Raw genomic sequence first — 25,874 nt, 5'->3', positions numbered from 1 at the left:
CCTCCCTTCCTTCGCCTCCTCCTTTCACTTTCCCCGAGGCCCGCGGGGACGGCGGGCGCGGGGCGGGGAGGGGGCTGTCTGGGCGCTTATTGTTGGTCGGACGCCGAGGGTCCGGGTCGCAGCCCCCGGGCGGCGCGGCGCCAGGGGACCCAGGCGTGCGGGCGTCCGGCCGGCTGGCTCCGGGCGGCGGCAGTGGTGCAGCGGCCCCGGGTCCGGGGCATGTCCGGCCACTGGCTCCGCCGCGCGCCGCCGCCTCCCCGGGCTCCCCTGCGCTGCCGGAGCCTTGCTTGCCCCTCCACTCGGCTCCTCTCCCCAGCCTGAATAAGCATCGGGGCTCTCTGGCTGCCTCCTTCTGCCTTCATACCAGAGCCCGGAGAGGCCCCTGTCAAAATAAGAGCTCCCCCATCTCGCTCTCCTCCTCGCCCAACCCGGCTCCCCCAGCCTCCCAGTGGTCTGACTCGGTAAGGCGCCCGGCCGGCTAGCGGGGAGGCAGGTTGGCCCGGGGGCGGGGAGGGGGCTTCCATCGGTCTCTCCTCCCCAGTCCTGAAGACTAGGGAAGAGACGCGCCAACAACATCCCAGGCTAGACAGAGGTTTTACAAACCTACTCTCCAGTCTACACCGACTGGAAGGGGTGGGAGTTGCCTGGACTCCCCTCAACCCCCAACACACACACACACACACACACACACACACACACACACACACTACTGGGTCCCCTTTTCACTGTACCCACCCACATTCATTATGCACTGAACGTCTCTTTATTCATCTTTCTTTCCTAGTAGACCATGAGGTTCTTGAGGGCATAGACTGAATTTTTTCATCACAGTCGTTAGCACAAAGTGGATGCTAAGAAAATGTGGAAGTAAAATCTTCTCAAAAGAACTCCTAACCTCAAAGTGCTGCACACACACACACACACACACACACACACACACAAGACCCTATAAGAGGATAGATGCAATGAAAAAGAAATTGTAAAGCACTTCTTAAAAGCATTTCACAAATGTTATTTCAGTGTTTACTACAAACCCGTGAGAAAGAGGTTATGGCCCCATTACACTGGTGGGGAAACTGAGCTTTACAGTAGTTAAAGACTTCCTCGGGGTATACAGCTAGAAAACCGTAAGCCCAGGAGAAGAATTTGGGACTCCTTATCCCAGGACACCTTCCCTATATCCTACCGCTCCCACCCAAAGTTAATACCAACAAGTAACAAGACTGCTTCAGAAATGAAGACAGGGGTGCCTGAGTGGCTCAAATGGTTAAGCATCTGCCTTCGGCTCAGGTCATGATCCCAGAGTCCTGGGATCCAGCCCCGCGTCCGGCGGGGAGCCTGCTTCTCCCTCTCCTTCTACTGCTCCCCCTGCATGTGCTCTCTCGCTCTCTCTGTCAAATACATAAATAAAATCTTAAAAAAAAAAAAAAACAAAGAAATGAAGAAGACAAGCCTGTTTGCTCCTGATATTTGGTTCCACTGCCCTCTCCCCTGCCCCTCCTGGATCCCCAGGGACTCCTAGCTCTTATACACCACCCTCTCTTTGGACTACCTATTACATCTATGCCACCCAACAGAGTACCTATTTATATGTTTTGTTTCTCCTGCGTGTGTGTGTGTGTGTGTGTGTGTGTGTGTTTGGTTGCCCCAAAAGACTCTTGAGGGCCCAGACTATGCTTCCTATGTCTCTCTATTCCCCACAGCACTCAAGTGCTGGGTTCATATAGTAGGGCTTCTGTAAATACTCACTTGCTGGGGGGGGGGTGCTCACTTGATGGGTTAATAGTGCCAGCAGCTGGGCACTGGGCAAGGTCTGAGGAGGCACAGGTGGTGATGGGGAACAAACCCTAAACAAAGATCACATAATAACCCCTGTGTGTGTCTAACATCAGTTTTCAAAGCATCTTCATACACATTATCTCTAGATCATGTTTTGATCTGATCAACAAAACTTCCCCAAATGCCTACTAACTGCAGTGCCAAACACCAAGCTGGGTTAGGGGTTGAATCATCACAACCTCGTGAGGTAGGTGTTCCCACGGAAAACTGAAGCCCAGAAAAGCTGAGCTCTGGTGTGAAAGATCCTAGAACCTAGGGTAGTACCCGACCCATGGAGGTAGGGTTTAATTTCCTCTCCTCTCTCCAGGGTCTGATGGATATAATATGAGCCACAAGGCAAAAGGGCCATTTCTCAAACAGGATGCTTGTTGGGAGGAAGGGTCCACCCCATTTATGTGGATCAGTCTCCCGTTACATACATGACAAACCGCATGGGCATGTTATGATCTGTTTGGCACAATGCCCGGTTCACAGGAGGTCCAGAAAACAGTGTTTGCCCGAGTGAGTGATGGCTCTGTTGCAAAAGGTCTGTTCAGCGCGGTACACATTAAGTTCAAGCGTATTCGGCACGTCCTGCGAAGCAGCCATGTAGAGCGCTCCCCTGGGTGGGGCTGTGACTCATTCCCCCAGCGTAGGTTCCAGGTTGGGTTGCGGCGCTGAGCTCTGGGCAGCCACGAGTTCTGGGTGGAACCCTGGAGTGAGCGAGGAGAGGAGAAGAGGGGCTGGCGGCCCACTGCCGGCATCGAGCGGCTCCCTCTACTGGCGAACTTGAGGAATCGCCGGGTGTTTCCATGTATCTGTGTGTCACTGTGTCACGAGGAGTGTCACAGGTGTGTCAGCGAGTGTTGGTGGAAGTGCCGGCATGGGCATAGGGGTGTGAGGGGGCCTGTTCGTGGCTCAGGGTGGGTGTGCCAGCGCCATGCGGGCCTGGCTCTGGAACCACAGAGTGTACACACACAACCACATCGTGTAATACAATTTACTCCGGGACTGGAGGCAGGGGTGGAGGGTTGGGCGGCGCGGCGCTAGGGCTCCTGATTGTCTGAGATTACTTCGCGAGGTGATTAGGACGCAAGGATCCTCCAGCTGGGACTCCTCACCGACCTCAAACAAGTGGGAGGGATTCAGGACTGCAGAACAGTTCCTGGGAAGGGACTCTAATCCCCTAAAGCAACTAAGGACCCAAGAAAGGGTTAACTTTGAGCCCTACAGTGACTTCAATCATTGGCTCAGAGCACTGTCAGTCAGCGTTCTGGGGGCGGGGTTTTCGGGGCCGCCTTCGGACTGCCCAGGGCCCCTCACTTGCCCCTCGACCCCCACATCATTTCACTTCTGGGCAGCGCCCACACCCCCATCTTGGTGGAGATACCTTCCTGGGCCTGGAGGAGGAGCGGATCCGGGCATCCTGGCTTCCCCACTCACTCCAGCTGCCTGGCTTCCTGATAGATGGTGATTATTATATAATAGACCTGCTGGACAGAACCGTGCCAGCGCTCGGAACACTTTGCCCCCTCCTCGAAGCGTGCCCCAAAGCCTGGCACCAGCCGCCCAGAGTCCGCTGCCGAGCTCTGCCGGCGCCCCCGGCACCACCTCCATCCCGGGGCGGGAGACCCCTGGCCCACCTTCCCGGGTGGACCTGGGGCCACGTCTTGGGATGGGGCGGGCGCCAAGGCTGGGAGTCGGGCTGGCGCCCAGCAGGTCTCAGTGTCGGCCTGAGGAGTTTGGCTTTACCAGCGCCTCGCCAGGACTATGGGACCCACCTGGCCCCTCCAACCTGAACTTGGAGCTTGGGAGCCAGTAGAGGTGGGGATAGGGGGCGCAGGGGCCAGGATCAGAAAGGGAAAGAAGTTTGGGAAAGGTGCGGGGGCAGGAAAAAGGCTGGGAGAGGGGGCCGGCGGGGGCATTGGGGGGAGGGACTCTTATCCTGACAGGGCTCCCGCCTTCCCCGACTGGAGGGTTTGGAAAAACTGAGCAGGCAGCCAAGGCTTGGCTGGAAATCCTGCAGCCCACCCTCCTGGGGACACAAAGCTGGAGGGCGGAGGCAGGGCGGGGGAAGAGAGCACGACCCCGGGGAGGGCAGGGCCTCTTTTGGGGCTGGGGGCCCAGGGGCCAGGTCCCTGGGGAGGGGGTTCCTGGCGCTGTCTCCCTGCAGTCTGCTTCCCCCTTCTTCTCTCCCCCCTTCTCTCCCCCCTCCTCCCCCTCCCCGGCTCCAGTCTTGCAGATTGCGGGCAGACTTAACTCCTTGAGTGCCAGCCTGGTGGACTCCGAGGTGGTGACGCTGGGAGGGAGGGAAGGAGGGAGGGACTCCGGACCCCACTCCCACCACTGTTTAACCCCTTGTGGCCCGGAATGCAATCTCGGGATTTGGGCTGGTCAGAGCCCTGGAAGGCTGGCTGCCTGGTACTCCAGGAGAGACGCACAAAACCCGGCACCTGAGAGCGTTGTGATCTGGCCCATTCTGCTGCCAAATCTTAATTGTCTACACTCCCGCCACCCCAGTCCTCTGTGTCTTTCCCTCCACTCTTTGGCCACCCTCCCCCCACCACTAGTTGTTACAAAGGTCTCTGACAGGCGGAAGGCTGCGGAGAACCCGGAAGTCTGGCTTCTGTGGCTGCCCCAGCATTCTCTGTTATCCCCGGTGCGGCCCCACGCAGGTGACCGCAGCCCAAGCCTCTTTTGCCTCCAGGGGGCTCCTTCACCTTTCTGCGGAGAGAGCTCCCGACTGAGGCAGGGAATGCTGGCCTCCGCCAGCTCCGGCTGGGACAAGGGCCTGAACAACTGGAAACCCTGATTTCGTCTCCACCCTAGCCCCTTTCTTGGGCAACACCCCCTGCACCATCAGAGTTGCCTTCTCTGAATGACTCTGCCTGAGGGAAGTAACCCAGGCTGGGCAGGGAGGGGTTAACGGGGCTACCCGACTCCGCGTGAGAGCCAGGTGAGGCACCGCCCATCTCGGCCTTCAGGTGGGGGGGCGGGGGAGGGGGTGGGGGGTGGAGGTGGAGGGACACTGACCTATGGGCTGCTTTTTTTTTTGCCCCCTGGTGGCTAGATCTGGCTTAGCAGTTGCTGGCGCAAGCTATGCTCAGGTGGGGATGGGTGAAGAAGGACTTTGGAGACAGAGTACTGCTCCCGAAAGAATAGCACTTGCGGAGGTAAAGGGAATCCTCTGGGAAGACTCGGGGAAGGAGGGAGCTCCCACAATGCCTGCCCTGTCACCCCCACTCAGCAGGCTGCCTCAGCCACTTCCAGAGCTTTGCCCAAGGGGACTCTCCTTGTGGGTTCCAAGTGCCCAGAGACTGGAGAAGGACTGGGGGCGACGGGGGACAGAAGACATAGCCCTGTCCTCCCAGGGCCTCAACCTAATAGAGGGGGTCAAAGGAAGCTGCTCCTCACCTTCTTTTTCTTTCTGTGCCCCCAGCCTTCCCAGAACGCCCATTCCCTCCAGACCCCAGCATCAAATTCAGACCTGTAGCCAGGCTTCAAAGCTCCTACCAGTTACCCTGCTGCACTTCAGCTTCCCTCCCCTCCAGCCAAGCTGCCCTCTGGGTTTCTCCTCCTAAAAGAACCCCTCTTGAAGGATTCTGGGTGCTCACAACCACTTCCCTTTCTCACCCTCAGGACTGAGACCCTTCCTCCCCTCCACCCAGAAGCCCTCCCAGGTTACTGAAGGTCATGCTCTTGCAGGCTTCCTTCCTTCTTCGTTTTCCCTTTCAGTTGCCTTACTTCCCTGCCTCTCCCCATTTCCCATTATCGTCTAAGACTTCCTTTTTCTAGGGGCACTTCACCCAAACAGGGACAATTCTGTCCTCCTTTCAGGCTGTGACACCTGCCTCAGCATTTGCCTTTTCCTCCTGGAATCCTGCTCTGACCAACCCCATCTACTTATTCATTCAAAAACCCACTTTGAGGACCTACTATGTGCCAGGCACTGGACCATACAATAGGTATACGTCGGTGAACAGCACAGATACTGTCCTTGCCCTCAGAGCCTGCAGTCTAGTTGGGGACAGACAAGCAAACAAGTGATCTCAATTTGTTGTCATAAAGCCTTGGGGAGTACTTCAGAGAGACCCCTATCCTGGACTTCGGAGTCTGGAAAGTTTCCTCCGAACGCAGGGAGCAACAACTGAGCTGAGATTTAACCCACCTAAGGTGTGGTTCTGTCCAGGCCGACAGGACATTCCCTGGAGGCGTAAAGATAGACCAGGATCCCAGCAAGGGATCTCACCAGCCTTTACCAGGGAGGACGGAGGGATCTCTAAGGCTGCATTCCCAAACAACCCATTTCTTTTCTTTCTTTTTATTTTTTAAAGATTTTGTTTTTTCGGTAATCTCTACACCCACCCGAGAACAAGAGTTCCATGTTCTACTGACAGAGCCAGCCAGGTGCCCCCCCAAACAATCCCTTCCCGATGAATTCCCCAAGTCCCCAGAGAAAGAAGACCGACCAGAGAGCGGAGAGTACGTGACCTTGGCCAAGTCACATGTGACCCTGGCCTAGTCACACCCTGTCTCAGGGGCCTTAGTTTTTTTCAAATGTAAACCAAAAGGGTCGGATGAGTTTATCTTCAGTCTCTTTATCAGGAAGATAACAATTAAACAGCAGCCTTGGTTAGTTGAGAGAGAAACACACCTAGCTCTGGTGGGCTTGGGGAGGGGGATGGTGGCCTCCGAAGCCCAGGAGAGGCTACCAGAGGCAGGGGCCCAGAGAAAGCCACATGTCACCTCCTACACCTCACCGCCTCACCTTGCATGGTGCGGAGCAGTTCTGAGGCCCGGGAACATTCTAATTTCTGCCATCACCTGAGGGGCAAGAGCCTTTCTGAGATTGTGGGAGGGGCGAGCATGGGGAGAAGCACTCAGGTTACTGCATTCATTTGCTCTTCTCTGTAGCACTAGAGAGCTTTCGTTTTTAAGAAAATATTCACAGGTGGGGGCGCCCGGGTGGCTCAGTCGGTGAAGCCTCCCACCCTTGGTTTCGGGCTCAGATCCTGATCTCAAGAGTCCTGAGATGGAGCCCTGCATCAGCTCCGTGCTCAGTGCAGTCTCCCTAAGACTCTCCCTCTCCTTCTGCCCCTCACCCCCCATAAATTAATTAATTAAAAAAAAACAAACCACTGTTCACAGGTGAGGAAACTGAGGCCCAGAATGGTGATAGGGTGATGGCTGGCAGTGGTGCCCAGGCCTCCTGACTCCCAGCCCAGACCCTTCCCACACATCATTGCAGTGCTTGCTTCCAACTTTCCATTGGACTTCTTCCTGTGTCTGGCTCCTTTCCCTGCGAGGCCACGCGATCTGGGAAGGCAGGCTTGGCCTCCTTATCTGGACATCCCCCAGAGCCTGGTGCAGGACTCTGAACACAGGGAGGGGTGCTCAGCTGCCCCTGCACCCCCCTTCTCTCTCATCAGGACTCTCTTTACATGCAGGTAGCTCTCTGGCCCAGTGGAAAAATGGCATATCTGGACTGTGGACCAATCCCCAAGCCCGGCGTAGTGCCAGTCCAGTGAGGCCTCAAACCTGCCCTGTGACTTCGAGCAAGCTGATGGCCTTTCCTGGGGCTCATGTTCTCCATCTGTCAAGACCCATAACCGACTCTAACTGCTAGGGCATTCGGAACTTGAAGTCCCAGATCAGGAGATGGGTTTACAAGACATGCCGCTGAGGTAAGAGAAGCCTAACGTTCCCGTCTTTTGGGCAGAATCCCACAGCCTCGGGACCCCGTCTGCTTTGTCTGCTGGGACTGGGGTCCTGCCTCATGGGGTGCCTACACCCTGGGGTCCTGCCTCATGGGGTGCCTACGCCCTATGCTGGATCCCGCAAAAGTTGCAGGATCTAAAACCTGAATATATTCTGGGACCCCACAACCCAAATAATTTCCCACTACCAAAAATCATTTCAAAAAGGAATCCCAACATTTACTTGAATCTCCTGGTGATCCAATTCGTAACCTACGGCACCGCTTGTTAAAATCCCCTTTCGTCTTCTATTCTGCTACCCCTTACAGCGGCCCACTCACTCTGCGGCAAGCTCTGTCCCCGGTAGTCCGGTAGTCCACACAGCTCTCTGCCTCTCTTTGCCCGCTCTCCTCCCCTTATCATATGGACTGGTTTAGCCTGTCAGGCTTCATTATTGTCCTTTTCTTTCACCCATTCCCCAGATTCTCCCTAACACACAAGAAAACTGCCTCGCCCCTGCCTCCTGTCTCTCACCTGCTATTCTCCCAGTTCTGTATCACAGAAGCTCTGGAATTGAGCAGGCTAAGACAAGATTTCCAACAACAGGTGAGGGATAAAATTATCTTGGTGGGGGAGGGGAGGGGAGGGGAGACAGAGGGAGGCTGAGAACAGTCAGTGATAAAGAAGTTTTGATCCTGTAACAGTTACAACAGGCACCTGCCCTCAAGGAGCTCATAGGTGGCACAGTTAAAACAATAAAAGATGCTCCATAATGAAAAGGGGTGGGCTTGATGGAATGTGTTCAGGTTGCAACCTCGGGGAGCCCTGCGGAGAAAGAGGAGACTGACCTGGGTCCGGGGAGCACAGGGCTTGGTGAGGGGCACGGAAAGAACAAAAGCAGGAGGGATCACAGATTTTGGTGGGAAGGGGCCTCAACGAAGACCAACTACCTGGTTCAGGTTCTTTCTGCCACGCACACCACCCCCTCCAACACCCCTGGCAAGCAGTGTGTGACCATCTTGAACACCTCCAGTAGCGGGGAGCTTCCCGTCTCCCAAGGCAGCCCGTTCCATTTATGAACACTTGTGGGGTTTTTTTTTAATTCAAAGTTTTATTTATTTATTTATTTATTTATTTATTTATTTATTTATTTAAAGTAAGCTCTAGGCCCACCATGGGGTTTGAACTCACAACCCTGACACCAAGAGTTACATGTTCTGCTGACTGAGCCGGTCAGGCGCCCGAATGAACGAACATTTGTTTTGCCTTCCTTTGAGCTGAGCCCTGTCTTCCAGTGGTCTGCCCTTGTTAGGCCACACACTGCCTCCTGGGATCACACAATGTGAGTCTAACCCTTCCTCCCCATGATAGCCTTTCACATATTTGAGCTTTAATGGCTCCTGACCCTCCTCTCCAACCTCAACATTCCCAGTTCACTAAACAGACACCTGGCCAACTTACAGTAAAGCAGGACTATCAATCCTCTCCTTTATTCCAAACACTATATCTCTGTTCATATGGCCTGACATTGAGTTTACTTTTGGCAACCATATTATGCTGATGACGTAAACTGAACTTACTAAACCCCTCGACTCTGTGATTCTGTTTCACCTGAATTGCTGCTGCTGCTTTTTTTTTTTTTTTTTTTTTTTCACCTGAACTGCTTCTAAGCCATGTCTGGTCCATTATGCATTGCTGAGATCTTACATAGACCTCCGATCATTTCATCTTGTTAAGTTGGCCTGACATTCTTTGCATGGAGATGATTTTGGGATCCTTATCTTGTCCTTCAAAGTGCTTACTATCTCTCCGGCTTATATGTGTGAAACGTGATACTGTGTTTTCATATAAGATAGTAATAAAAATATTTAACAGGACAGGGATGAAGACAAAACCCTAAAACACACAAATGTTCTCCTGGTTGGTACCAATCAGTGTCACATCGAGAAGTAAGAAGACACATGGCTTTGTAGGGGGGATGGGGTCACATCATCATGAGTCTCAAAAGCCTAAAGGAGGAATAAGAAAATTTAGAAGGTTTTTGAGTACAAAAGCCTTATGGAAGCAGGTTGATATAGCCAAAAAATAAAGCAAAACACTAACTTTGGAACTTTACAGATCCAAATTTGAGTCCTAGCTCCGTCACGTTCTAGTTGTAGAACTTTGAGCAAATTACTTTAGCCACTCAGGATCAGTTTCTTCTCCTGTAGGATGGGATAATACCTACTCTATAGATTACCGTGGCAATTAAATGAGATGATATATATGAAAACCCTTATACCTAATAGGCTGTCAATAAATTAAGAAGAAAACGCAGGGGAAGGAAGGAGGAGAGAAGAAAGTCGTGTTTAGGACAGGTTTGGTTTCTGGGGGTCTACATTTATGATAGACCCGAGTAAAAAGTCCCAAGTGTGAAGTGAACCTCTAGCGAGGCCCAGATTGACTTTGCTCGCTGCTTGGTCCATGGCCACATCTACGAAATGGTAGAGGGCTAGAAGCAGATGTGATGACGTTTCAAAAGGAGAATAGATTCACCTTGGATGATGTGGGGAATGACAGAGAGAGGAGACGCGGGCAGCAACAGGGAAATACATAGAGGGGTGATGAATTAGGGAGGAAGGGTGCGTGTTTAGAGTGGTGGAAGCAGGCCGGATAGTAGGACATCCCAGTGGATCTGACCGGTGAGCAGGTGGAGATCTAAGTGGAGCTATGGGCAGCAGGAGAAGGACTGGAGGAGAAAGTGCCCAAGAGGGCTCCCCCCCCCCCCGTCAGAGCCAAACAGATGAACACGACCTTATGTTCACCTTGACATCACAGGCCTCGGTCCAGAGCGCACTGGCACCCAAACCCCACCCCTCCAGGACTCTCTGCTCCATGGCCCTGCTATCAGAAGGACTCAAGTTCTTGTCTAGCCAACAGCCTCTAGCTTGTTGCTACAATCAGGGGCTTGAAAAGGGAGAGACAGGAGGGGAGCTGTAAAAAGAGAGATTTGGACAGAAGCAGGGCGGGGACAGAGGGAGAGCCAGAGAGGAACAGAGAAGGAGGGGGATAAAGCGCAAGGTGAGCACTGTGAGTATGTAGAAATGCAGGCTGATGGAGGAGAAAAAGAGACTGAAGGAGGGGGCAGAAAAAAAGATTTGCCGAGAAACTGATGAAGTGCAACTGAGAAAACTGTTGCCATGGCGACGGGTCCAGAGGAGGGAGTAGGAATAGAAATCGGATTATGAGTTGGGGGAGTGGGGAGGGGGTCGTTCAAGACCCAGAGGCTGTGCCCCCACACCAGGCCCGCCCCCCCCAGCCCTCCCCCTGGCCTGAGGACTGCCTTTCCCAGAGGGCTCCCCAAGGCCAGTCCAAGGAGTGCAGACAGAACAGAAGCCTGGGAGGGGCTGGGGCTCTGGCACTTTCTCTGCTCCTCTCCACCCTGGGCTGACACAGAACAGATCTGTACCCCACCCCCAGTGCGCCTCGCTGGCTGGCTCCGGGACAGCTCTCTCCATCCACCCTAGTTTCTGTCCTCCTACCTCTTCCTCAGAGCACCCCCCACCCCGTGAAGAGAGGGGAGGGGACTTGTTGTAAGAACCTACCGTGTGCCAGACCCTGTGCGGGCCGCTCAGGCCGGGATCTCTAAGGCCTCACCACAGCCCCTCGAGGAGGGGTACCGCCTCCATAGACAGAGAGGAAACTGAGATCAGGGTCCCAAGCTGGAAAGTAGCAGCTCGGGAGCTGGGGTGTGTAGTCCTGGCTCGTCTGCTTCAAAGCCATTTACTGCCATCCTTGCTCCCCCTCTGCCCCCCCACCCTCCCACCCCCTGCCTGCTACCTTCCACCACCCGCTTCCCACGCCCAGCGTTCCGGGCACCCTTAGGACAGGACGGGCAGGAGGGGAGGCGCCGGGGAGGGCCAGTTCAAGGCTCTCACTCCATTCTTGGAGATAGAGAACTGGGGACACTTGAGGCAAATGCGCCACAGCCGAGGCAGCCCACGTGGCTCTAGGCGAAGTGGGGGGAGCAGGGGAGTGCAGAACGCAGGGCTAGGGGAGTGGGGAGGAAGGGCTGAGGGGGAGAGGCTGGTGGGGGTGAGGGGAAGCTCTGAGGCAGGCGTTTCCGGCAGAGCTGAGGAGAAACTTCCAGCAAGGCCGAGTGGGGAGCACTCAGGCTTGCAGCCTCTGAGCTGGTGAGCGAGTGTGACTGGGGGCAGGTCCCTGCAAGTGCGAGTGGCTGTGGGGGGGGACGCGGTCTCGCTCCCCCTCCCTCGGGCTTCTGTACAAATAACCGTTTTGTAAAGGGCACCGGATCTGCTGTGCATAGCAAACAGGGCCCGAGGAGATGGGAGAAGGCAGAGTTCGGGGCTGCGACCTCGGGTAGCTGTGCCAGAGGGTGGGGTGGGATTCCGAAGGATTCGGCCCCTTCCCCTACCCTTGCTTTTCCTCCTAGCAGCCACCTTGAAACACCTCCCTGTTCTCTCTGGGGACTGGCTGGAGCCACAGCCTGACCCGGAAGTGGAGGGGGGTCAGCCATGGCTGGACCCCAAGAGTGGGGGCTACAGGGCACAATTCTGTTGGGTCCCCTGTTCCCTGGGCTTGAGCTCCCAGGTCCCTGCCGCACACCCCGGTAGAGGGGGAGGAGGGAATAGAGCTCCTTCCTCGGGCCTGAAGGGAAGGCTGCCCCAGACCCGCTTACTTCTGCGTCAGTTCACCCCTTCTCCACACTCCACCAATATCCCAGGAAGCCCCTCCTGACCTCCTTCTCTGTGCTCACCATAGGTTCCTACAGACAACCAGGAAGGGGACCCAGCCTGAGGTACAAGTGGGTAAGGAACTGTGGCAGTGGGGGTGGAGGAGAAGATTCTTCCTACCCTCCCCCTTCACACCTGCCCTCCCTAGGCCTTTGGTCTCTTAGCCCTTCAGGGAATCCCAGACCCAGCTCCACCCAGAAAGTCAGTCCCTCAACACCCTCGTGCCCACCCCAGTTGCCCTCATTCACACACCATCACTCCCAGATGGCAGCAATCTCCATGACGCCCACTTGCCCGAGCCAAGGAGCACATTTCAACTCTCTCCCATTCCTGTGAACCAGTTTGCTGGGGAGCATGGTCCCTGGAAGCATTCTTCTTTGGGTACCTGGGATACCACGCCCTCCTGGCTCCTCTTTTTCTTTTGAGGGAAGCTTCTCGGTCCTCTTTGCAGGCGCCTCTTTCCCTTTGACCCTGATGGTGCTCCCCAGGCGCTGACCTTGCTCTTGTCTTTTCACTGGCCGGTGCTCCTCCCCGAGGCAGGCTGGAGCTGTCACACCTGTGCCGGAAGCCTTCCTGAGCTCTAGACCAGCATCCAGCGCCTTCCACACACCTCCCCCTGGGTGTCCCTCAGGCACTTCAATTCAGCGAGTTTAAAAGTGAGAGATCTCCAACCCCTCCCCACAATTTCCCTCCCCCTCACCCCTGGAACCCCAGCTAGTGACAGTGCCACCTTCTGCCCAGTCCGCCCAGCTCCCCAAGCCGGGCCTGGGAGGCATCCTTCACTCTGCTCCCCACCCTGTCCCATAGCCCTCCCGATCCAACCATCACCCCAAAATTCCCTCTCTGGTGTTTTTTTCCCAGAATCGTATCGCAGCAGTGTGTCAAGAGACATCTAGAATATCTCCCAGCTACTCATCCAGCACAATCTCTACACTGCAGCAAAACCGCCTTTTTAAGATACAGATTTAATCCTGACGCTCTCCAGTTTAAAACCCTTCAACGGGGGCGCCTGGGTGGTGCAGTCGTTAAGCGTCTGCCTTCAGCTCAGGGCGTGATCCCCGGCGTTATGGGATCGAGCCCCACATCAGGCTCCTCCGCTATGAGCCTGCTTCTTCCTCTCCCACTCCCCCTGCTTGTGTTCCCTCTCTCACTGGCTGTCTCTCTCTCTGTCAAATAAATAAAATCTTTAAAAAAAATAATAAAACCCTTCAACGGCTTCTTTTTATCCTTAGGATAAAAATTAAAATTCTTTTTTAAAAAATCAAAATTCTTTAAAGGGGCTTACAAAGCTCTTCATCTGGTCCTGGCTACTTCTCCAAAGACTTCCCCAAATTGCACTCGAAACCTCCCAGTCCTTTACTGAGGCTTTGCAGCTCTCTCCGCCTAGAAGAACCAACCCTCTCCCCCTTCCCTCCCTCCATCTTCACCCTTCAAACTCCTGCTCAACTTTCAGAGCTTCGCTTATTTACTATTTCCTCCAAGAAGCCCTCCAGGACTGCCCAAGCCCATTGGAGTTGCCCCTTCCATGAGGAGCCTCTTTGGCAAGTCATTTAATGTCTCTGACCTTAGTTTCCTCATTAATACAATGAGGATAATAACAGTACCCATCCCCCCACCCCCCTGGAGATTGCAATGAGGATTAAGCAAGAAAACAAATGATGGACTTAGGGCAGTGCTTGACATGTGGTAAATACTCGGTAAATAATAACTGTTAGCATTACTTTTTCTACTAAAGTCCTGCTGCAGTGTAGTTGAGTGGACTCCAGTATTTCCCATTATACCATAATTTCCGGGAGAGCAATCTTGTTCACCTCTGAATGCCCAGTACTCAGCACAGTGACTGGTGCAAAGGCATTTAATAAACATTTCCTGAATAAATTAATTCGTGTTAATTCGGCCACCATTATTTCTTGGCTGGGTTAGCTCTCCTTCAGGCCTAAGGAGAGGGTTAATGACCCCACAATGAAGCCTCCACCTTCTCCCACAATAATCTTTCTCCAACCAAACTGAATTTTGCCCCTTCCCTACTCCAGCCCCATCAGAGGCTCCTCACTGTCCGTGGAAAACATGGTGTGCCAGGCCTTTGCAGGGCAGTTGCTTCTTTGTGTCTGTTCCTCCTCTCCCTCCCCTTCCATCACAAGCCCTCCTCGCCAGGGCTCTGGCCACTGGTGACACCGAACCACTGGTTGCTTCAACAGCCCTCCAGACTCTATCCCCTCAACCTCAAATATCCTTCCTCCTTGCGCTCTAGCAAAACACCTACTCCTGTTCTTTTTAAGACTTTTTGTTTGTTTGTTTGTTTGTTTGTTTATTTATCTATCTATCTATTTGAAAGAGAAAGATAGTGAGAGAGAGCATGAGCAGGGAGCAGAGGGAGAAGCAGACTCCCACCGAGCAAGGAGCCCGACATGGGGCTCCATCCCAGGACCCCAGGACCATGACCTGAGCTGAAGGCAGATGCCCAACCGCCCAACCGCCTGAGCCACCCAGGCGCCCCCACCTTCTCCTGTTCTAACACCCGGTCCCAGATGACACAATCTGGTGTTCCCAGGGCTGAAGCTGGCTTCAAAGATGTTTATTGCTGGGCTCACAATATTTTATAATATATATTAGTTTAGATTTGAAAATAAGAGCATGTTACCTACAAATTCAGATGTCTGGCCTCTCTTGAAAAAAGAAAAAAGAGGAGGCACAACTGTCCTAGGCCCCCCTTTCCGCAAGGGAACGCTTCTCCTTGAACCGGAGCTCCTGCTGCTATGCTCTGTCCAGTTGGCCCCAATTTCACTCACCTTGTTTTACTGCTTTTGTTATCTGCCTGGCTCCTGGAGACACCGGGGTCTGCGCCATTGGCCTCACAACTTCGTGCTCCATTCAGCTGCAGTGAGGGCCTCGGCTTGCTTTCCCCGGTAGCCACCTGGATGGCCGCCACTCTCTGTCGTCCTGTCCACGCTCCCCCACTCCTCCTCTCTGCTCACATCTTTGTTCGACCTCGACCTCACTCTTCAGTGCTCCTTCCCATTGCACCCATCACCCCTTCTCATAACCAGCCCCCATCTTCATCTCCAGCCCTTCACTCTTGCCAACACCCTGCACTTTCCATGCCTTGGAAACCTGAACCTTGAGTCAGTACAACCTGACAGTTTTATCATCTTTGCACTCAAGCTGTTGTATAATTTGAAAAGCTCCCCAAATGTCAAGGTCAGTGTGATGGTTAATTTTATGTGTCATCTTGACTGGGCCAGGGGGCTCGGATAGTTTGTCAAACATCATTCTGGATGGCTCTGTGAAGGTGTTTTTTGGATAAGGCGAACATGTAAATCAGAGAACTTTGGGTAAGGCAGATTACCCCATGGTATGGTGAGCCTCATCCAATCAGTTGAAGGCCCCAATAGAACAAAGATTGACCTCCCCTCTTGCCTCCCCTAGAAAGAAGGCATTCAGCCAGCAGACCACCTTTGGACTCCAGTTGCAACTCTTTCCTGGGTCTCCAGCCTGCCTGCCTCCCCCTTCAGATTGTGGATATGCCAAGCCTCCACAACCACATGAGCCAATTCCTTAAAATAAACCTCTCTCTATATACACATCCTGTCTGCTCTGTTTCTCCAGAGAACCCTGACTAACGCAGCCAGCGCCCCTGAAGATGAGCAGTCCCCAAGTTCCTCTGGGCCGCCACCAGACAGCCTTCTTCAAGGCCCTTGGTAGCCGTGTCCTCCTCTCCCCACAAATAGCTACTCAAACTCTCACACTTCCTCCGAACCCAAACCCTTCTCCCCAGTGAGTTTCCTACTTCCCAGAGAAAGTGGAGACCATCAGAAAGGAGCTCCTTTAATTTGCTTCTTTCCTCCCCTTTTTCTTCTCCCCCACCTTCTCCCCACAATTTCTCTGCATTGTTGCCCAATCTTTTCTCTCTGCTGAGAGAGAGAGTCATTCCTGTGGCTAAAGTCTGATGCCCGCACCCCTGATCTGAACACCATTTTCCCCCTCCTCCAGAAGCCTCTACGTCAGTCACGCCCCTCCCTCTCCTGCATCTTTACCTCTAAAAACACAGCAGGTGGGGCCTCTGGGTGGCGCTGTCAGTTAAGCATCCTGACTCTCGGTTTCTGGTTTCTGCTCCGGTCATGATCTCAGGATTTCAGGATCCTGGGATCAAGCCCCATGTCCAGCTCTCGCTTAGCGTCCAGCTCTCGCTTAGCGCAGTCTGCTTGACATTCTCTCTCTCTCCCTTTCCCCTTCCCCTCCCACTCGTGCTCTCTCTCTCTTTCTAAAATAAATAAATCAATCTTAAAAAAAAAACACAAAACACAGTAGGTGAGCCTTTCCCATACCCCAAATTCCCCTCCAGTTCCCTGCCTCCTTCCCTTCCCAGCCAAGCTTCTTCAAGGAGCAGCCCGCGTGGTTCTATCCCCACCTCCTCCCCTGCCAGTCATCTCTAGACTCCTGCAGTCCCGCGTCTGCCTTCTTCACCTGCAGGAAGCTGCTTCTAAGGTTGCATGACCCCCGAGATGCCAAGCCCAGTGGACATTTCTCAGTCCTCACCTTCAATTCTGACCTTCACACCATTTGACACCTCCTTTTGGAAATTCCCCATCCACTCCCTTGTGGTTTTCCTCCTCACTCCCATTCCTCCTTCGTCAGCTCCCCTCTGCCCATCTGTCCTTCTGACACTGTGTCCTAGTATCCTGTCCTCTTCTGTCTTCTCCTTCCCTTCTCCTCGTCTCTCCAAGGACTGTTTCCCACATCACAATTTTAACCATTGCCCACCTTCCCTCTCTTTGTCCCCCACCTCTGTTCTGTGCCCCAGACTCAATACACCCAACTATGAAAATGTCATTTTCATCTGAATTTCCCAAGATATCTGTATGAGTTGTCTATTAGTGGCTTGTAAAAACGAATATTATTCTGAGAATCAGGACTCTGGAAAAGACTTAACTGGGCAGCTCTGGCTCCAAGTATCTCGTGAAGTTGCAGTGAAAGATGTCGGCCTGGGCCATAGTCATCTGAAAGCTCAACTGGGGCTGAAGGATCTGCTTCCAGGCTTGCTCATTTTCATGGCTATTGTCTGAAGGCCTCAGTTCCATGCTGGATGTTGGCACGAGGCCTCAATCCTTTGCCACGTGGACCTCCCCGTAGAGGTGTTCCCATGTCCTCCAGACTGAGCTATCCAAGAGAGTGCAAGGGGGAAGTCCTTCTCTGATCTAGCCTCAGAAGTGACCATTGCTTCTGCTGGATTCTACTGGCCACACAGAATAACCCTGACCCAAGGTGCCAGTCCCTTACCCGCTGCCAGTCCCTTCCCACGCTGTTTCCAAAATGTTCTTTCCACAATTCAAACTCTTCAGAGGCTCTCTGTTTTCTTCAGGGTAAAACTCAAGCTCCTTAGCATAGGACACAAAGCCGCTGGTGACCCAGCTGGTGGCTGGAGGTCTTGTCCTGCTCATCTTTGAATGCTTCTTTCTAGCAAGATGTACTTGTTCATGGTTCCCAGAAGGTGTCAGGATAATTCACTTCTCTGAGCTTTTTCATATGCTGTTCTCTTTCTGGAATATCCCCTTCTGCTTTATTTTAACTGGTTCATTCTCCAAAACGCAGCAACTTGAGAGCAGGAGTGGTTTCTTGTCCTCTCCGTATCTCGTCTGTCATGGCACCCACCACCGAGGAGCTGTTCAACAGATGTCTACTGAATGGAAACGCGAGTGGGCAGGCAGTTCCTGTGTGCCTGGGGCCCCGGCAGCGTGCTTGGTGTACAAGGTACAGCTGGCCCACATCTCATCGCTTTCCCTTTCAGTCTACCTTTCCTGACCAACCATTGCCCTCTGTATCAATGACAGAGTTGGAAAACCAAATTCTGATTTCTGGGCTTTTTAAAAAGATTTTATTTATTATTTGAGAGAAAGCGAGAGCACTAGGGGTAGGGGAGAAGGAGAGGGGGAAGCAGACTCCCTGCTGAGCAAGGAGCCCAATGCGGGGCTCGATCCCACCACCCTGAGGTCATGACCTGAGCCGAAGGCAGACACGTAACCGACTGAGCCCCTAATTTCTGATTTTTAAAATTAATTAATTTATTTATTTTAAGTAGGTTCCACGCACAGTGTGGGGCTTAAACTCATGACCCTGAGATCGAGTCACATGCTCTACTGACTGAGCCGGCCAGGTGCCCCCAAATTCTGATTTCTTTTTTTTTTTTTAAGATTTTATTTATTTATTCGACAGAGATAGAGACAGCCAGCGAGAGAGGGAACACAAGTAGGGGGAGTGGGAGAGGAAGAAGCAGGCTCATAGCAGAAGAGCCTGATGTGGGGCTCGATCCCATAACGCCGGGATCACGCCCTGAGCCGAAGGCAGACGCTCAACGACTGCGCCACCCAGGCGCCCCCCCCCCCAATTCTGATTTCTATCCCACGTCATTAGCTACTAGCTCTGTGACCTCGGGAAACTCATTTATTGCCTCTGAGCCTCTAGTTTTCATCTGTAGGAAGGGTTAAAGGAGAGGATAAGATGAATTACTTAAATTAATATTTATTGAACCAGAGATCGTGCTAGGCACTCTTAAATAAATTAGCTTGAGTGATGGTCATAATACCTCAGTGAGACAGATTTTACACCCTTTCTACAGAAGGGGAAACTGCGGCTCAGAGTACTCAGGTGGGTAACACGGCCAAGGTCACAAAGCTGGAAGATTTGGGGTAAGTGGTTGCATCATAGGGAGCATTAGAAAAAATAAAGGAGCATCCAGGTCACTTTCAACCCTGCATGACTCAGATTTTTTTTTTTTCTCTCTCTCAGCCTTTTTCTCAGATCTCAAGGATAGAGGCTCTGCCATTTCCCATCAGACCAACATTTGGTGACCACGGCATCTTACTTCTTGGTCCAAGTCCCCACGGTTCCCCCAGTCTGCTCCTACCAATTATGACAATGATCTCCAGCATTCCTTCTGCACCTTTATTGTAAAGCATTTTTATACCTGTCACATCTTGCTAGATGACTGAAAAGGAATGAGCCTTCCCATTTCCTAGGTGAGAAAACTGAGGTTCAGAATGACTCACCTAAAGTCGTTTGGTATCGCTTACCAACAGGAAGACAGTAGTCCCCATCAGAGGCTCACACGCCCATGGAGTCAAGTGGACATGGTTCTTCTTCTTCTTTTTTTTTTTAGATTGTATTTATTTATTTTGAGAGAAAGAGAGAATGAGTGAGGGGGGAGGGGTAGAGGGAGAGGAAGAAGCAGACTCCCCGCTGAGCAGGGAGCCTGATGAGGGGCTTGATCCCAAGACCCTGGGATTATGACCTGAGCCAAAGGCAGCTGCGTAGCCGACTGAGCCACCCAGGCGCCTGGCCCAGTGGACATGTTTCTAACCGACTGGCAAGCAGAAGAGCTGCATCACGGAACAAAAACCTCTGGTATACCTGACAGACCTGGGTTCTGATCTGAGACCTGGCGACAAAACTACCACCGGTCAGGAACAAATACAAAGTACTATAGTTGAGAAAGAGTAGGTCAGTTTGGGGAGCTAATCTTTGAGTCCAGGCGGAATAGAGATTAAGAACTCTCTGGAGGCGGAGACTTATTTTGCCTTAGTGCACCTGGTGCCTAGCACAGGTCGGGTTCTTCATAAATGTTGACTTGGGTGTGGGATGTGGTAGGAAGGGGGCAGAAGAGGAAACTTGAGTGAGTTTAGAATCGAGACTCCGAGGGGGAGACAGCCTAGAAAGTGTGGGTCCAAGAGAGAGACTCCAGGCATTTGTGGCCCTGGTTCCTTTCCTCCAAAGCCGCGAGGACATCCTCCAGAGGCCCAGGGTGCTGTGGCTTTAAATGACTTCAGCGTGTCAATGAATCTGCTCAGCTAAAAGAGTTATCCTCTTGCTCCTGCGCTTGGCCTCCCCCTCCTCGCAGCTCCCCAAACCCTTCTCGGCCGCTGTGATGGGATAATTAGATGCGAGAGCTCAGCACAGATGATGCTCCAGTTGCTTAGCAACTAATGGTTTCCATGGAGACCGCAAAGCACAGCCTCCAGAGCAGCCAGTGAGCAGCTCGGCAGGGCAGGGAGAAGACGCAACTCTCAGTTCCTCCAGAAACCTGGGGAGGGCCGGGGTGGGGAAGGGGGGCTGGTGGGGAAAGGGAGGGCTTAAAGGCACAGGGCCCTGTTATCCCTTTAAAATCTGGTCAGAGCTCTGCCCTGCCCTACCCTACTCTGTCCCACTCATAATTTCAGATGGGATGTGGGCTGAGGCGTGGACCCAACACACCCCAGACTACAATACACCGAGCCCCCTCTTTCTGCTTCCTGGTTTGTGGCTGAAATGGGAAGAGATACCTCCCGAGCCCAAGTGTGCACATCCCTCCAGGTTGGTGGTGAGATTTGACGAGCACCAGGAAGATCCCCTCAGCCCAAGATGCCACCACCTAGTCTGTTCCCTCTCTCCAAAGTTCTCCTCAATGTGCAAGCGATCCTCGTTCCCTTTGTAGAATGAGGGTGGGATCCTACCAGAAAGGGGACAGAAGCCAAGGCGCAGGAAACAATTCAATTCTTCACCCCAAGGCAGCCCATCCTGGGAGACTGGGGGGGGGGGAAACCTGCCTCTGATCTCCACCAAAGAGGATGGTGTGTGTGTGTGTGTGTGTGTGTGTGTGTGTGTGTGCGCGCTCGCGTGTGCGTGTAGGGGGTGCAGTGCAGAGCATGTGGCAATTCAAAGTCTGGGCCTCTCACACTAGCATCAGTCGACGTTACCTGGAAGCTCGTTAGAAATGCAGACTTTCAGGCTTCACCTTCACCTCAGACCCACTGAATCGGAAAGAACCTCTCAGCGAGATCCTTAGTGACTCACAAGCACAGTCAATGAGGACAAGGGCTGGTCTAAGACCCTCCTGCCCTCTGTTTGGGTCCATGAGTTCTTTTTTTTTTTTTTTTTAAAGATTTTATTCATTTATTTGAAAGAGAACACAGCGAGAGAGCTGCGGAGGGAGAGGGAGAGGGTGAAGCAGGCTCCCCGCTGAGCAGGGGGCCAACGTGGGGCTTGATCCCAGGACCCTGAGACCATGACCTGAGCTGAAGGCAGCCATCCAACCAACTGAGCCACGCACGCACTCCTGGGTCCATGGTTCTATCTTCACCACACCCAGTGCTTGCACTCCAGCCTTGAACCTCCCCGTCCCATCATGGGGTAAGGACACAGCCTGACCCCTCGCTTCCTTTCAGGACCCTGGCCCTTCTCTGGGACTGGGAAGATAGAACAGTTCATGGCCCAGAGATGTCCGTCAGTGCTCCCTGGACAGCTTGGGTGTCTCCCAGCAAAGTCTCCCTCTGAGTCTGTTTCCACATCTACAAAAGGGAGCCGGTGACATGGACAGCCCACGATGGCCGTAAGGATACGTATGTTGGCACATGCCCCATGCCTAGAGCGGGACTTTCTCCTTGTCTCTCCTTGGTTTCTGTAAAAACTCCCTCACTTCTGTCTGATGGAGCACAGGGTGAGAGATGCAGTCAGAGGGGTTCTATCTCTTTTCATTTGCTCCTACCAGGTCTCTCTCGCCTCCCTTCTCAGTCAGCGCAACGACGGTTGCTGACCACGGCTGACTGCCCATCCCCGCTGGACAGGGCTGGTGCCCACCACTCCCATCTCTCTGAAAGTCTTCCCTGGCATCCCTTTGCCCCACTCTCCAGAGGAATCTGACTCCCACACGCTCCCTGGCACCAACACCCCTCTGCCTCTCCCAGAGCAGCAGTATCTGGGCCCCAGGGGACACTGTGGATTGGAACCCTTGCTTCTGCTGCCCCCATTCCCTACTACCAGCCTCAGTGTCCTTCCCATCCTTGCCCGGCCAAGGTCTGTCAGGAGCCCTTCGGAGTTCCTCTCCTTGTCTTGCGTACCAGGACAATCTCAGAACTTGCTGCCCTTCTGGAAGACTCCCACAGTCTGTGGGGAGCGGTTCTCTATAGGCCACACTCCAAATGCACGGGCAGGCAGGAGTACTCAGGCCCTAACATGTGGGGGTTTCAGCGGAAGGGGTGATTTCCACCCCACCTTAGCTACCCTCCCCCTCTGCAGCTGACTAAACCATCAAGATCGGGCCAGGGCATCCCCACTTCTGGCCTGAGAGCCAGCTCCCCGTCCTGAAAAACCTGTCTGCGGGGCCTTCCCTGAAGCTGTAGGGCCCAAAGGGCAGGTTGGACAAGATTCCCCTCCAGCCCCTCCCACCCCAAGACAAAATCAGCCACCCCAGGGGCCTGGCCTCACTTGCCTCCGGAAGCCACAGTCTGCCAGCACCCGTTCTAGCTGCCAACCCAGCTATGGCATCCCTGCTGCCTGTCCGGACCTTGCGCTTGATCCTGATTCTGCTGACTGTCCTGGCCCTGGGGGCTGCAGGTCTCTGCCATCTCTGGTGGGGTGTGGGGAGGGCCTCTGAGGCCCATGCAGGAGGCACTGTGCCTTCCAGGGCCCTCAAAGAGCAGCTGGTCTGGCCAGTTGGGGTTAGGGGACTGGTGATGGCAGTGACCAGGCATCAGTCACTGAGCCCAGGGCACACTCCTGGTTCTCTTCCAAACCTGGGAGGCAGAGACGTGTGGGGAAGGGCCCCAGGCTAGGAATTGGGGTAATGTTGGTCACTGCCCCCTACTGGCTCCCAGAGTCTGGCCGCTTGGTGGATGGCCCAGCTTCCGCAGCCCAAGCCTGCCACCTGGTGGTCAGACAAGCAAAGGCCTGTATTCCGCCAGCCAGCCGTAGAGTGGAGGGGGAGGCGTCTGCATCCTTAGAAATGGCCCCCAGGGGTCAGGGCCAGATCTGATGGTGGGGAAGGAAATTGGTTGCCCCCACCCGGAACCTCCCTCTTGGCCCCCCCAGCAGACTTCAACATCTCCAGTATCTCTGGTCTGCTGTCCCCGGCGCTAACGGAGAGCCTGCTGGTTGCCTTGCCCCCCTGTCACCTCACAGGGGGCAATGCCACACTGATGGTCCGGAGAGCCAATGACAGCCAAGGTTTGCTACCCCCTCCCAAGATGGCCCCCTGGTCCCCAGAGACCCCTACCCAGCACACCACCAGCACCCCGTCTCCTGCTCCTGCCTTCCTATCGACCCTTCCCCTGGGCCACCCATATTATGCTGCCCTTCTCCTTGGGGCCTCCGGAAACACACCCCTGACTTCACCCCCAATTTCCTGCCCAGTGGTGAAATTTAGCTTCGTGGTGCCTCCGTGCCGTGGGCGCAGGGAGCTGGTGAGTGTGGTGGACAGTGGGGCTGGCTTCACGGTCACCCGGCTCAGTGCATACCAGGTGACAGACCTCGTACCAGGAACCAAATACTAGTAGGTACTGGACCCAGGGCACCTGTGGGAGGGGGTGTGGGGGGAGAAGATGGGTCCTGACATTTGCTGGTGGGGAGGGATCGGTCAGCTTGGAGTGAGAAAGTGAGGATACAGCTGAAGGGGTCAACAACGGCACGTCTATGAAGGGGGAGGCCTGGGCTCCCTCCCTCTTTTCCCAAGTCCCAGATAATCACTGAGGAGTCTCCCCTCTCTCTCCCAAACCCCACCACAAAAGCATTTCCTACCTAGTGACGAAGGGGACATCCACTGAGTCCAGTAGAGAGATCCCAATGTCTACGCTTCCTCGTAAGTAAATCAGGGCCCCCAAATCTTCCTTGGCCCTCCCGCCCCATCCCCCCAGCTGCCCCTCCCTGGGCCCCCTTCGCTTCTTTGTGTACTTGTATCCTAGCCCTGAGCCCTTGGCCTTTTAACTGCCTGTTGACTCATCTCATAAACTAAAGGTTCTAGGTCCAATTAATGTCTGTGTCCTCAGCGACCATAGATGTTTCATAAATGTTTACATGACGGATGTGTGGGTCAGCTGATTGGTTGGATGAATAAAGGATGAAGGACAGCCGGGTGAGCCAGAGAGCCTTGGGTCAGGATAGGGACTCCTCCTGCCCACCGAGGCCTCCCTCCTCTCTCTTCTGACAGGAAGGAAGGTGGAATCCATTGGGCTGGGAATGGCCCGGACGGGGGGCATGGTGGTCATCACAGTGCTGCTCTCTGTTGCCATGTTCCTGCTGGTTCTGGGCTTCATCATTGCCCTGGCCCTGGGCGCCCGGAAGTGAGGAGGCCAGCACCAGGCAGGAGGCCTCCGGGAGGTCCAGACACTGTCCATTTCCTCAGGCCACGGCTTTGCCCTGTGTGCCTGCCTCCTCTCCTGAAAAGACTGCCTGCTCCCAGGCTTCAACGCCCGCTTCTTTGGGGCCTTAGCCTCTCCTCCCTGCCCCCTCTCCCCGGAGCCCTTTCCTCCCTCTGCCCTCCCCTAGGTCCCCGGTGCCTCACCTCCCAACACTCCTCATAATCCCCTCAGCCCACTCCTGTCAGAATTGACGCTCCTCCCACTTCACCTCTATAATCACCCCCCCAACAATTCACCCTTCCCTCAGTGACAGAAATCCTCTCAATAAAGTCTGATGCCACACCCGCCCTGTGTTTCCCTTCTATGGGCCCCACCTGGGCCAGAACAGAATCTGAGTCAGGCAGCAGGTGCTCCCAATCCCCCCCTGCCACACAACCCAGAGTTGCTTCTCTCACGAGGCAGGCGGGGACCAGATGAGGTTAGAAGTCAGGAGTTAAGAGTTCTCAGATCACATGTGGGCTGTGGGTTTTGCACCCCTCTGCAGCAGGCCACCCAGCCAGGGCGTGGTGTACTATGTGGGTGGGTCTGGAGGCCGGAGGGTCTTGGGGTGTTGGCGAAGCAAAGGGAAGTGCTGGGGAAAGGGGTACAGGCTCTGACTGGGGACGAAGAGGGCCACCAGGGTGAGACCCTGGACAGGAAGCTGGGGGGTGGGAGAAGTGGAGAATAGGCTAAGGGGGCCTAGGAGGAGGGAGTGGAAGTGGAAGAACACTGGGTGGAGGAGGACGAGAGTGGTACAGTCTGGTAACTAAGGGAAAAGAGCAGGAGTGGTCCCCTTTCCAATACACAGCCCTTGTAAGGATCAGTGGCCTTTGCATTGATCTTAGAGGAAATACCAGGATTTTTAAGGTGACCTCCAAGACCAGCCCTGGTCTTTCCCCTAAGGGCCCCTCTGTTCTCACTGTGTTCCCTCCAATATCCTGTGTTCCCTCTTGCCTCAGGGCCTTTGCACAGACTATTCCATATGCCTGGCTTGCTCTTATGACTGCCTCCATCCCCACCCCACTCCTATTTGCATAGGTAACCCACCTTCTCCAGGGAAGCCTCTGACCTCCATCCCCTCACTAGGTTCCCCTATCCAGTATTTATTCATTCCACAAACATTAACTGAGCATTTATTACCTGCCAGGTGCTACTAGAAGTGCTAGGAATAAAGTGTGAAAAGACATTTTGTTCCTCCTTCATGGAATTTATGTGGAACTTAATGCAAGAGGAGATTCCCAAAAATGTGAGCAAGTAAATAAGTTAAATAAAAAATGTGATAAGTATGGGCTCCCTGAGTGGCTCAGTTGGTTAAATGTCTGCCTTTGGCTCAGGTTGTGATCTCAGGGTCCTGCGCTCGAGCCCCACATCGGCTCCCTGCTCAGTGGGGAGTCTGCTTCTCCCTCTTCCCTCTGCCCCTCCTCACTCCCTACTTGTGCTCTCTTTCTCTCGCTCTCAAATAAATGAGATCTTTTTTAAAAATGTGG

The 25,874-nt window shown here is 53.9% G+C and overlaps 1 protein-coding gene and 1 long non-coding RNA gene across 9 annotated transcripts; both read left to right on the top strand.

Annotated features, from left to right (window-relative positions):
* The first annotated feature begins 3,101 nt into the window (after positions 1–3,101).
* Positions 3,102–19,214, top strand: LOC103662323. Of its 6 annotated transcripts, none has more exons than XR_568412.2 (7): positions 3,102–3,288; positions 4,889–4,991; positions 7,266–7,502; positions 7,997–8,120; positions 12,276–12,322; positions 17,837–17,995; positions 19,031–19,214. It is a non-coding gene; the product is annotated as an uncharacterized LOC103662323 (long non-coding RNA). The 6 variants fall into 6 exon arrangements; XR_568411.2 differs by lacking the exon at positions 3,102–3,288 and adding an exon at positions 3,975–4,774; XR_005835071.1 differs by lacking the exon at positions 4,889–4,991 and having other exon boundaries at positions 3,106–3,288; positions 7,270–7,502.
* A 2,038-nt stretch (positions 19,215–21,252) lies between these two features.
* Positions 21,253–24,683, top strand: UPK2 (uroplakin 2). Of its 3 annotated transcripts, XM_008690000.2 has the most exons (5): positions 21,253–22,609; positions 23,087–23,218; positions 23,405–23,543; positions 23,779–23,849; positions 24,198–24,683. In XM_008690000.2, exons 1-5 carry the CDS (start codon positions 22,534–22,536, stop codon positions 24,332–24,334), a joined length of 555 nt encoding a protein of 184 aa, XP_008688222.1. In that variant the 5' UTR covers positions 21,253–22,533; the 3' UTR covers positions 24,335–24,683. The 3 variants fall into 3 exon arrangements, with proteins under 3 accessions (XP_008688222.1, XP_008688220.1, XP_040487082.1); XM_008689998.2 differs by having other exon boundaries at positions 23,087–23,543; XM_040631148.1 differs by having other exon boundaries at positions 22,521–23,543.
* Positions 24,684–25,874: the final 1,191 nt, after the last annotated feature.

The sequence above is a fragment of the Ursus maritimus genome, unplaced genomic scaffold (genome assembly GCF_017311325.1).
Source record: "Ursus maritimus isolate PB19 unplaced genomic scaffold, ASM1731132v1 scaffold_16, whole genome shotgun sequence".
Classification (NCBI taxonomy): domain Eukaryota; kingdom Metazoa; phylum Chordata; class Mammalia; order Carnivora; family Ursidae; genus Ursus; species Ursus maritimus.
Note: the sequence above shows the minus strand (reverse complement) of the source record. Positions and strands in the feature narration are given on the sequence as shown.